Source organism: Impatiens glandulifera, chromosome 5 (assembly GCF_907164915.1).
Source record: "Impatiens glandulifera chromosome 5, dImpGla2.1, whole genome shotgun sequence".
Classification (NCBI taxonomy): Eukaryota; Viridiplantae; Streptophyta; class Magnoliopsida; order Ericales; family Balsaminaceae; genus Impatiens; species Impatiens glandulifera.
In genome coordinates, this window is record NC_061866.1 from 32,718,736 (window position 1) to 32,732,396 (window position 13,661).

A 13,661-nucleotide genomic window follows, 5' to 3' on the forward strand; every position below is an offset into this window, starting at 1 on the left:
TGAGCGATCCAGGTATAGTTAGTTTTTTATCTACTTGGTTGTTAGTTCTCTTCCGCGCAGGTTGACTAGGCCTTTTCGTTGGTTGACTTATAGAAAACTCGTTGATCGGCCTTGAGCGTCCTCGGTTGATGTGTGCATGCTCCCGTCCGGCCAACAGCCACACACTGCCTTCCACGACTGTTTATGGCAGTCCTATAACCAAATCTTTTTCCTGCAATATACAAAAATAAATAAATAAAAACACATTTAATAAATATTAAGTCAATTCTTCCCTAATTCATTTATTTTATTTTGTTTGTCCTTTTATATTATTTATTTGATCTGGGTTTATTTTAAAACAGTCTAGAATTTAATTAATTTGAAAATTTGGTTCATACAATATCATTTCTATAACTCTATAAAACCTTTTTTTCCGGAATAATTTGAGATTCAAAAAATTTCAACATTAATTTGCATGTTAAAATTATTTTAAATAATATATTATTTTAAAAAATTTTAAACAAATCTTGGAAGTTTGAAATTAATTATAATATTAATTAATTGAATTCAAGTGTAAATAATCTTTTAAAAAAATTTATTTAAAATAATTTAAAATAATTTATTTAAAGGATAATTTATTTTAAACAGGATCGTCAATTAATTTTTTGTTTTAAAATCAATAAAAAGTTATACGTGTACAAATGTATTTTTAACTGGAACATTGTTTGTTTCGTAGTATGGTGATACTCGAGAAAGGCTTTCGCGCTTCATCATTCTTACCTATTTTGAAAATTGTATCTACTTTATAAAATTTTGGCTTTTGAAAATTAGTTGTATAATGTTTTATTTTAACCAATTATTCTTCCGATCCTACATATGCACGAGTTTTTGTGTAATTAAAATTCTAACAACAATATTTAAATGTTGGTACATATTGCTGATGATATTGACTAAGGATGAAAATACTTGAAGAACAATTGTATTTAAAAGTATTATAGTTTAAAATAAATCCCAAACAAGCCCTTATCAAAATATTTTTGTGGAAAATATTCCAAAAATATTTTTAAATCATTTCCTATTTTTTTGAGATTTTTAGAAAATGGTTTGAAATCCCAAAATTTCAAAAATGATTTTGGAAATTAAAAATGCAACCAAATAGAACCTAGGATCGGTGTCCTTGGTCCTGTGTGTATTTTTATCGGTCGGGGTCTAAGACCCTTAAGATTATCGGTCGAGGTGTAAAATTCATCGGTCACAAATCGGAAGTCAATCGATCCTGGCTTAGGATTCTCGGTCGGGGTGTAGAAACCACCGGCCCCATGTTAGAATCCTCGGTTGGATCTCGAGATCTTCGGTCGGACCTCTCGATCCTAGCTGAAATTTCTCAGTCAGACCTCTCAGTCCTCAAGAATATCAAACCTGTAGGTTTTGCATTTTTTATGGAGGCTTGGATTCTTCAATCCAATGTACTAAGTAGTTTCACAAAGCTCCTAGGAACATTATGAACATCATCTCAAGGTTTGATTCACCCTGGATGATGTTCGATTTCATCAAAATAGTTTGGAGACCAAAATCGGGATTTTAGTTTTTAGGCTTTATTGAAGCGTAAGGAGTTTGCCAATAATTTTCTTATTCTTCATATGATTGATTGGAACCAAAACAAGAACATTGGCTTTTTATTTTGACCAATTCAAGAAATGAAATTTATATTTTTATGAAAATTTTGATTTTGATTAAACATGATCGGGATAGATAATATGATTTAAATAGGTTCCCAACATCATTATAAACATGTTGGGAAGCTTTCTGGACTACTGTCCTTGAGAAAAAAAAGTCAAGAACATGAAACCCGATTTTGGATTTTTCCAAATTAGAATTTGGGTTTTTCTATTTTAGATTATTTGATCAGTTCTAGCTTCAACATAAAACTTGTAAATGATCCTAAGATCGTTTTGCAATCAAGAAATTCAACAACCAGGAAATATACAAGCTGATGAAAACTTAAATATAAGAATTTCAATTTCAAATTGGAAGATAGAATTAGAGGTTGAGTAGAAGACCAATGATTGGAGAACACTCCTTAGACCTTAGGGAAGCTTTTGGGATGCCTGGATCCGAGCTTTAAGGCCTGATACGAAAATTCCAAAAATCTAGAAGAATGGAGCTTCAATGGCACATTTTCTGAAAAATTGGATTGAGGGTTTGAGAGTTGATCTCTTACCTTCGGATTGATCAATGAAGCTATTTATAGCCTTTCAAGGTTGGTTGATCGACTAAGTGGGCTTCAATTAGTCAAACATGCATAATGGTGTTTTGGTTGTTCTTCCGGCCAATCGTCGGTGTAGGTTGTAATGACGATCATATATGTAGGGAAATGATCACCGAAGTAGAGTGATCATTTCACTTTTTTAATGAGGCCCAATGATATAGAATGGCAGAGTTCCATCTTTAAAAAATCAAAGATGTTTATTGTTCTTATCCTTTCGGCGCCACGATGAAGACGATGATCCAGGGTTGAAACAGCGTCGTTTCGGACGAAAAGGCAGACACGAGATGCTCTATTAGTGTTACGTCCGCGTTCCATCAACGGCAGAGCGTTCCATCGCATTTCAGCTAACGGCACTAGGGCGCATGTTAACAAATCGTGTGCTTCGCGGATACGCTCTTGCTTTGTTGCAACGGACGACTCCTAGGCGTTGGATGGAAATCCAACACCTATCTGAAGGTTGTAGTTCCAGTTGTAGCGATCCTTCGGGGTTTCGGCTGTACTAGATTACATATTTATTTTTTTATGTAAACCTTAAGGGTTATTTGAAATTGATTTTTTTCACCATTTTGGCTTTGTTTTTAAATCTGTAAAAATATACAAAATATTTAAAATAAATATGATATTTATTTTGTCAATTTTTATTTTTTTTATATTTTTGGGTTAAATAAATAATTTATTTGGGATAAAATGGATATAACATTTATCCTAAATTATTTATTTTAATACTTTTAATTTTTCTAAAATTAATTTGTAATAAAATGGGTAAAACATTTATCTCAAACTATTTTATATATTTTCTTTGACCATTAACTTTAATTAATTAAGATTTAATTATCACAATAACTAATCTCATTGTTTAATTAAGTTTTGGCCTTAATTTTAATCATTTTGATTTTATTTATTAAAAAATAATTAAAATAATTATTTAAAATTTATAAATTTGATAGATAGATTTTTAGTGCTTACAATTTTCAAACTAATTATCTATTTAATTCCCGTGCAATGAACTTGTTGTGTTTGATTTTTTTAGAAATCAAACATTGGTTTGGAATAATTTTAAAATTATAAATTGAGTATAGAAAATCCTTGTCTACACACTAAAACAGAAACGCCCAAATTCAAAATTTTGGAATTTCGATTTTTAGTTTTTGTTCTTGAGTTTGATTGCACCTAGGCGTTCTAAACCTTGTATACACGTTTTAAATATGGTTTAAAAATGTTCAATGCAAAAGAAAAACACCAAGAGCTCGTTTGATGAACTGGTTTTTTGGGTTTTTCCAGGATTTTATCCTAAAACCCAAACATCCTTTCATCCATCATTTCAACTATCTAATCAATCATTTTATATATATAAATACCAAAATTACCCTTTATTTAATTATATAAAATTAATTTATATTTAAAACTAAAGGATATTTTTGACTTTTTAACTTTAAAAACTAGTTTTTTTAAATTTTCATCAAACAAGGTTTTTTAGGACAAAACCCAGAAAAAACCCTAATAACCAAAGATCAAACAAGCCCCAAGTGTTGTTTCAAATATAGCATATTGACTTGTTGAAAATATATTGGTTTTCATGTTCATAGCTATCCTTGTCCTTGGATTAGCATAGATTATGTTTGGTAACATATATTGGATTAGTATCGAACAGAAGTTAGTCGGGATTGGGAAAAACAAAAAAATGGGCTGCTAAAATTTTGGTCATTTCTGGTTTGTTGAACAAATATTTTAGTCGCAGCTTAGTTATCGACCGAGAAAATTAGGCAACAACCAAAATTGTTAGCCTGTTAATAGACCGTGAGCAGAGGGTAACCATCCAACTGTGTTTTCGATCGAGCGACCAGGAAAACGAACCGCCATATCGAGGAGAAAGAGAAGAAGAGATGGAACATTGTTTGAATGGTTAATTTGACTCTAAATTTTAAACCACTTCATCTAAACTAATTTTGGAATGGTATCTTTTCATTTTTACTCTTTAGCATTTGAATTTTTGTTTGACTATTTAAATTTTTAGATACTTTTTGAATTTGTTTGTAAATTATTATTTTTATGTGCAACTCTTTCTCCTTATTTCCAAATTTAAAATAGATAATCATCAGACTCTTTAAAAAATAATATTGAACAAACAAGGCCTCGCACCTCGGTCCTTTTTTGTTAAGTAGCCTCGGGGGCGGGAAATGGGGAATGTAGATTATTGTAGACTCTCTTTAGTCCTAATTTCTGTAGCTGTTTAATTACATAGAAACTTCTTCATCTCGCACACGGATTCAAGGGCCATATCTTGTATCCTAACTTGGTCGTGAGCCTTTACTGGGAAAGATAAGATGGGTTGGTCTTACGAAGGTATTTCGTTGGATGATTTCTTGAAATTTGTTAAAGGGTTCGTTGATATCTTGATTCTGGCATCTGGGTATCAGTCAACTGGCTGTCTTGCTCACTGGGATCCAGAAAACATCAAGAAAGCCTTCCAATGGAGTATTTTCTTTGAGGACGTAAGTAATCTTTACAATTTTTTTAGCCCCTTTCTTCAATTCTGAATATTTACAAGTCCCTGCATTATTTACTGTTCTTTGATTTAGTTGCATGGTTTATACATATGATTTGTGTGGAATTTGAAGTAGAGGAATCTGTATGATATATTTAATTTAGAATAGTTGTAGAGTTGTATGGATAGTGGGTAACTTCCCCTTGCTACTGTATGCTTATTCTTTTCTGTAAATACCCAATGTAATGTTCTATTATTTCTAAGTAACTTCAGTTCCCAAATTCTCAAATTGTCTAGGTAATGAGACAACTGAAGTGTTCAGATGGATATGAAGATTCAATATACGAACTTGATACAGCTTTATCACAAATTAAATCTAGTCCATTCTTTCCTCAGGTTAGGGACTTTCATATCAACATAATCCCAATCTAAATTCAATTGCACGTAGTTCTATCATTCATTATTTTTATTATATGTCTGAAATATCATCAGGGTCTGGCACATCTTTCAACCATTACTCTTAGTGATGCCAGGAACTTCCTGTTAGAATATCTAATCCAAGGCTTGCCACTTAGGGATATGCATCTTAGAGATGCTATTATAGCAGCTATGAGAATGGATCTTGATGTAATCTCGGGAGATAAAGATAATTATCTTGTTGAATATCTGAATAAGTTGAGTGCACTATGTTTGACGCCTATTCATGACTTGGATAATAAGGCTTTCATGAAGATTTCATCTTCTTCTGTCACTAAAGCTTTGACGAAGATTCTTATTGAAGAACTTGTAAGAAGACAATCAACAGTTTCATGTATAATGTCCCTGGAGAATGGCTTGAATATCCTCTTAAAGTCCATTGGACATTCCACGAAAAGGTAACCTAAATCACTATGTCCCAATTTTTTTTAAGAAAGTGGATAAACTATGACATCTATTGTTTAATACATAAATACTTGTTTTCTATTGTGTGAATGTGGAAAAGAGAGATGGCTTGGTTAATAATACTATATATTTCATTCTTCGGTGATAATTACTAATATATTGCAGTAAATCTAGCATAGACTTCATTTGGAAACACCGACAGCAACAGAGGCAACATAAGACTACTAAAGCTCTGATATCATGTTGAAATTTGAAGAGATGATTTTTCATATATATGGGGATGATAAACTATTGCAAGGAGAGTGCAATTTATAAGGAAAACTAGAAAAAGAAGAAAAAAAACTGATCAAATGTAAGTACAACTTTCTAGATACGTATAAATAAGCATTTTGTTGGAAGACAAAATCTCATTCAGTTGGGGTAAATGTTCATGGAAATGATAAAAATGTGCTTTAGAATTGACTTAAATTGATATTCCAGACATTCATACATAGATTTAGAAATTTAATTGTGGTTCCTCATTAGCATCAAAATCCAGAAACAAAAAAGTGTTCCAAATAGGCCCTATAGAGAATTTTTTTTTGTGGGGACATGACACTATTCTCCTATAATGAGGCTAGGTTGAAAGTATGATAGTCATCATGTCCTCTCTACCGGTTTCAAGTGCTTTGACTTCATCTTTATGGAGTCATATATAGAGTTCTTCTCATGCTATACAATAATCTAAAATATTGTGAATGTTGAAGTAGAGGTTTGGATAGATACTTTAGGATTCTAGTAATCACATTTCTACAATGAAATATCCACTTTCGCAGTTTTCTTATTATTACTTGAGTGTTAACAATTTGAGTGGCGCTGTGTCGAATTAGATAGCTGACATATTGTTTTGAATCAAGATCTTAGCAATAACTGGAACAGTAAATAATTGTTTTGTTCTTGGCCAGAAGAGAGGAGGATTTGATGGAACTTGTTCAGAAGGACGAGTGGAAAAGAAGGACTCTTTCTTATTTTCTTGACAAGAGAACTATTAGATTGATCTCAGGTGCGAGCTTGATATTTTCTGCACCCAAGGTTCAATGGATCCAGACATTTGAAAATCTTTGTGCTGCAACAAAAGCTCATGACGATGATAACTCACTAGAAATGATTGTAAGTTCATCTAGTCTTTTGATTATTCAATCTTTTCGAATTAGTTTGAATGGAATTGTATCAAACGTCTTTATTTCTAGCATAGAGACTCTGACTTGATTTGACCTGTTATAGGAAATCTTGCTATTAGGATGCATTGGAAGTCGATGGAGGTCTCTAATTGAATATTTCATGTCAGTTTCCTCTGATTCACTTGGTACATTGGAGCAATATCATGAAGTGTGCAACTTGCTCCCTGAAAGACATCAAGAATCTCCATCTGAAGAAACAAATGATTCAAAGGTATATGATTCATGATTTGCTTTATTCTTTTTTTGTTTTTTTTAATTATAATCATAGGATAGCCAAAATCACTAGGTCCCTAATTAGTTGAAGTTTTAATTGGGTCTACTCTCCAAGTAATGTGTAAGACTCAAACTTCGCTCTCAAAAAAATGACTCAAATGACTCAAACTTAAATCCTTGCTAAGGATACCAAGTTTCTCAGTGAAATGGATCAACAATAAACCATACACTCAGCTTATGGATACGTTACTGTTACTTATTCATGGGTATTTGAGTTCATGGATGACTTCTAATTTTTTTGCAATATTTTATCTTGTTCTTGCGTGCACAAGATGTCTACAAATGTGTATACAATTTAGAAGTTAAGTTCAACGTAAGATAGGACTTATCCCCAACTTCCTCGAAGAGGTTCCCATTTTCTATGGAATTAGGTTTATCCTAGAAACTTAGGCTTCTATTTAAACATAGACAGAGTTATCGTTTTACTTTTACACAAAAAAGAAAAGAAAAGAGGTCTATCCTAATTCTGAGAACACAACAATGCTATTCCAAATTGAAGTTGTTATTCATTGGAGATGCTGTGAATATGCAATCCTATACAAAAAGAAAATTGAGCAAAGAAGAATCTTCAAATTCCTACATGGATTCAACAAGGAATTGGATGAAGTGAAGGGAAGGGAAGGATCATGGAGGTATTCTCTGAAAAGAAGAAAGCAAAACAAAAATAGATGTTGGGGAAGATGATCATACTCCAACATAAGGATCAACACATGTATCTATGGGAGCAAAAAATACAGACAAAACTTGGTGTGCAAATATGCAACAACTTAAAACCAGTACCACGAATCCGAGAAGGGATGAGTAAACAGAGTAAAAGAGGGATATGGAATAACAAAAGAGCTAGGTGAGATTACATACTTTGTTCATCAAAATAGCATTAAATACAAAATAACCACTCTCTAGGTCAGCCCAAAAGTAACTACAACCTATCCAATTACATCTGACCATCTGGCCTTTTGGAAATAAAAAGACATCATAAAAAGACCCCAAAATAAGCCGTGACAAAATATAATCTTGAATTTTTAAATACATACTCCAATAGTTCTTGCTCACACTAATTTTTTGTGTGCAAATATTCATTCAAGAATCTTTGAATGATCTGTCATTGTTCACAATCATTCCCCTACACTTTCCAATTTTTAGATCCTTAAGTTCATTAAGTGTGTCTTCCTTGGATACTTAACACTACAACATGGATACAAATGGGACTCACCTAAACTAAGGAAGACCTTTCATATGGTACCTTCTTTGAACATACATCTAATTTATTCTCCAGTCATTGAGCTTCAAGTTTTTTTAAAAAAAAGAGGAAGAGATGAGCAAGATCAACAACTTCTTGTCACGACTCCAACTTTAATTCACACCTTCCTGATATGCCTCAAGTAACTTCTTGCGCCAAGATGACTGATGCATGGGAGGTTCCTATTTCCATGAGAAAGGAGTACAAGCATGTGCTTAACATTCTATTGGTAACTTTGTTAAGTATGAATCACTTTCACGTGTGTGAAAAGTATTCATTACCTCTCTTTATAATGCTTACATTCCTAATAAGGGAAAAAGAATGCTGATTGTAGATGGATGTTTAGTACAGTTAAAAGGTTGAAAACAAAGACAGACAGCTAATTGGTTCAGTCAATCCTATGTAATCGACTACCAAGATACATTTGCTCATGTTGCAAAGTTAAATACCATTCGTGTATTACTCTTTATTGTAGTGAAGTATGAGTGACCACTCTATATGTAGCTTGGTAGATTCACTAAGTTTACAATCTAGAGTGGATATTAAGAAAGACATACATATCATACATGTTTGTTAAATAGATCTAAAGTGATGAGTTTGAAATGCAAAATTCCGTGAACCATTGAGTTTTTTAACGCAAATTGCACCTGAAACCATTAGGTTGAGGGCATGTCTGCCTAGCGTCTTTCTTAGTGTAAAAATATGATACCCACGGGAGACTTTTCTTATGTTTTTCTTAATTCATTTTCTCTTGTTTTTCCTTTATCTGTTACTAACTTCTTTAGCCACTCCTCCCTTTGTTCTAAACCAGGAAAAGGCCATTGTTGAATACATGACATCAATGCTAGATGGACAAGTTCACCAGTTGTGGAAATTATCTCCCGTTCTTTCTGCTGTTGCAATTCCATCTTGGTACTTTCATAAAATTGTGATGCAGGTAGATCATTAAGTGAATAAAAATTGCAACATGTGATGTTCATCGTGATGTTCTTTCAGGTCTTCTCTCTTTAGATCATACCTAAGTGCATTGGACTGTCAACTCAAAGGAGAATCTTCTATTATTAGGTGTTCTCTGTAAACTGTTCATGCTATAACCAAGACTTTTCATTCTTTTATTGATTTTTTTCCTTTCAATATTGCAGTCTTTGCAGTTGTCTTCAACACAAGAGGGACCATGTAGATTGTAAGTTAATGAAATTCTCTTTCTCTCATATCTGCACTTTCTAATTCTTGAGTTGAATAATCATCATTGGAAATCGGAGTTTGCTTGATTACATATAGTTTGAAACATTGAGACTTGCTTATGGTTTTTGCTTTTAGGTGAAGTAGCTGAGAGGATTTGGTGCCTCTATATGTATCAAGTTCGAAAATGACATTGACGATTTATTGTGGCTAGCTAACATAACAGGTTTTATCGTTCGAAATATTTATAGCAACTCTTGGTTGAAATATTCTTTGAACAAAATATTTTCTACTTGAATCTCCTTCATGAGAATGCTGATTGGATCTCCATCTTGTTTGATAATCAAAACACCCCAGACATCTCATACATACTAGAAGGGGAAATTGTTAGGCTCATGTTTGCCCATTTTTATTATCTTTTTAATCTACTCTTTTTCTAAATTAAAATTTTGTTTTCACGAATTTGGAGCAAAGGGTGGTTGAGTTGTTAAATGAATAAGTTAGATTAGTATTCAAAATATGATATTAATATTGTTTCAATAATTAGAAATTACGAAAATTTTATATATTTGGTACAGTAAAAGTCTATGGGTTTTTAAAAAAAAAATTAATACAAAATCAAACATCACTTCATTCTCTTTTTATTCATCAAATTACTTAAATCATTAACCAAAATACTAAAATATTATTTATTTTAAATTATTATTTTTTATTTTATTTATATATATTTATACCCTTTAAGTTTTTTATCAAAAATAATCTATCATTTTTCAAAATCATTACCCGTCATTAATTTTTTTTCCTCTTCTAGGTTTTTAAAAATACCCCAATTCGAACGAGTTGTGTTTGGGTGTGTGCTCTCTAAATAAATAAAACTTTTTAAAATGACAGAAAAAAAAAATAAAAGATTAATTATTTTTTAATTTGAATGAGAACGGAATTTGTTATTAAGGGTAATGAATGTTGAGCAACCTGCCAACCGGATAAAACATTATGTAATAAATGAGTTCAACCAAGTTAATTGTGAAATTGCTTAAGTGTAAAATGTTATTTAAAATAAGAAATTAATTAAATTAAGTCAAATGATTTAAATGTAGTAAATATTACAAATAATCAAATATATATATTTTTTGATAATCTAAGAAAAGAATTAATTGATGATTGATACTCCAAGTAAATCACATTAAACATGTTCTTAAATGCTTACGTTATTATATTTGATGTCTGTCAAAAAGTGAAAATTTTGTGTTAAGAAAATTATTGAAAATCATTATTCTCACTTATTTTTATAAAAGTTAAAATCATGTTAAAATTGCCAACAAGAAAAATTAGCTATCTGCAACAAAAGAAAAATGAATGGACAAAGTTCTATTTTTTATAATAAAAATATTTTATTTATTAGTTAAAAAGAAAGAATTGTTGCAAGTCAAGCCATGACCAAATAAGAAACATATTTTATTAAAAACATATCATGATTTTATGTGAATCATGTAAAGGGGAAGACTATCAAAACAGATATTTTGATATTTTAAGTGAAAGCGATTATATGTCAAAAGGGAATGTATAGGTAAGTCTACAAATTTCAAGGGAAGGACATGTATTCTCTATATTTGACTTCCTATATAAATGATTTTGTTTTTATTGGCTTGGATATTATTATTTTTATTTAATAGTACTATAGAAAAAAAATACTTTAATTGATTATCTGATTTTAAAATAAAAAGAAATAAATTATTTTTTATGAAAAAAATAAAAATAACACCATAATACTGGCCTTAAAAGTTTGAGAGACTAAATAATCAATTTTTTTTATAATATATTTAAATATTTAAAGGAGAATATAATCTAAGGTTTATTTATTTCTTTATTTCTGAAGTTTTTTAAATAACTCAAACAAAATCAAACACCATTCTACTTCTCTTTTTATCATATCACTTAAATCATTATTAAATGAAATTATTATTTATATATATCAATACTATTTAAGCTTGTTTGATGAAGGAATTATTTAGATAAATACTTAATTTTTTTCTAAATAACCTTAGTGTGATAGAATTGATAAAAAAAAGTAAGTTTTTTAAAATTTATACCTATTATACTCTTTCTTTATAGATATATATATATATATATTAATTAATAATATATTTTATAAATGAAATAATTTAATTTATATAAAATTAAATAAAATTTTAAAATATAATAAAATAAATATTAAAAAACTTTTAATTTATTAAGAAAAAAAATCTATTTATTTATATATATTATAATTAATAATATTTTTTAAATGAAATAATTTAATTTATATTAAATTAAATTTTGAAATATAATAAAATAAATATTAAAATCTATAAACATATTAATATTAAATTTTATTAATAAAAAAATAAAATTTTAATATATATATTATAATTAATAATACTTTTTTTTAAATGAAATAATTTAATTTCTATTAAATTAAATTTTAAATATAATAAAATAAATATTAAAAAATATACATATATTAGTATTTTTTAAACTTTTATTAATAAAAAAATAAAATTTTAAATGAATATTAATTTTATAAATTATTACTATTAAAATTTAAATATTATATCAGATAATATAATATGTTATAATTTTATTTATATTATAAATTTATTTTAATTAATATAATTAATTAAAAAATTTTAAATAAAATAATTTCAGTTGTTTATAATTATAATTTAAATGTCATTTAATTTTATTTTCATTATTTTCTTAAATTACATTATAATATTTTTATTTTATTAAATTAAAAAAATATTAATTTAAATTAATTAATATATTTATTTAGAATGATTATTTAGAATTAATTTATATATATATATATATAAATAGAATAAATTTTTTCATAAATATTTAATTTATATGAGATATATTTATAAATTAATTCATATTTGTTATTCAAATATATTAACTTTATTTGTTAATATAATTATTTATTTATTTGAATTATTTAAAATTTAATATTGTACGTTATAATTGAATTTGTATTATGTTTTAATTTTTATTTGGGATAATTAATAAAAATATTTAAAATGAAATAATTTTATAATTTAATTTATATTAATAATTTTTAAAATGTAATAAAATAAATATTATAAATATATATATTAAAGTAAAATTTTATTTATATAAAATAAAATATTTAAATAGAGGATAATTTTAGTATTTATATAGATAAAATTGTTGATTAGATGTTAGTATTTATATATAAAATAAAATATTTAAATAAAGGATAAGATGTAGGTTTTATCCCAATAATCTTACATCAAACTAATTTGAGGAAATAGTTTTTTTTAGTTTTATTTGAATATTTTCACAAAACCTTGTTGGACAAAAATTAGAAAAAAATAGGTTTTTAAATTTTGAAGACTAATTTAGTTTTTAAGTTTAGAGGATATGATTTAGGTAAGAGAATTATGGCTTAGAAGGAAAATATACGATTAGAAGATAGTTTTGATAAATTGATAAAATTATTGATTAAATGATTGATATGATGTTTAGATTTTAAATAAAAACTAAAATTTATCCCAATAACTAAGCATCAAACAAATTTTAAGTTTTTTTACCAAAATTAATAATCACTTCAAAATTATCAACAATCATTATTTTTTTTCTCTTTTAGATTATTTGGAAAATCTAAAGGGACAAAAAAAATAATAATTAATTATAATTTTGAGGATATGATAATTATTTTTGATAAAAAAACTTAAAAGTATTGATATATATATATAAAATAAAAAATAATAATTTTAAAATAAATAATATTTTAATATTTTGTTTAATAATTCAAGTGATATAATAAATAAGATGAGAGCGAAGTAATATTTAATTTTGTTTGAATTATTTTAAAATATAAAACTTTAGTTAGGTTAGTTGAGAGAATAAAGGTTTAAATAATAATAATAATGATAATGGGGTACACAACATTCCGTTGACTTTTAGTGAGTGAGACTGTGGAAGTTAAGGTTTTCTCGGTGAGACTGACTGATGACCGTTACGCCGTCGTTGTATAAATAATAAAAAATAAATAAAAATTAAATACACATCGTACGACGTCGTACATAGCGTTACGCGTTTCTTTCGAACGGCCCCCTCAACTCGAGACCA

General features: G+C 28.2%; 1 protein-coding gene across 2 annotated transcripts; it reads left to right on the forward strand.

The window, feature by feature from the left end:
• The first annotated feature begins 4,433 nt into the window (after positions 1 to 4,433).
• LOC124938534 lies at positions 4,434 to 9,844 on the forward strand. Of its 2 annotated transcripts, none has more exons than XM_047478986.1 (9): positions 4,434 to 4,740; positions 5,031 to 5,129; positions 5,226 to 5,608; positions 6,560 to 6,764; positions 6,879 to 7,046; positions 9,160 to 9,260; positions 9,345 to 9,413; positions 9,491 to 9,531; positions 9,669 to 9,844. In XM_047478986.1, exons 1-9 carry the CDS (start codon positions 4,573 to 4,575, stop codon positions 9,719 to 9,721), a joined length of 1,287 nt encoding a protein of 428 aa, XP_047334942.1. In that variant the 5' UTR covers positions 4,434 to 4,572; the 3' UTR covers positions 9,722 to 9,844. The 2 variants fall into 2 exon arrangements, with proteins under 2 accessions (XP_047334942.1, XP_047334943.1); XM_047478987.1 differs by having other exon boundaries at positions 6,563 to 6,764.
• Positions 9,845 to 13,661: the final 3,817 nt, after the last annotated feature.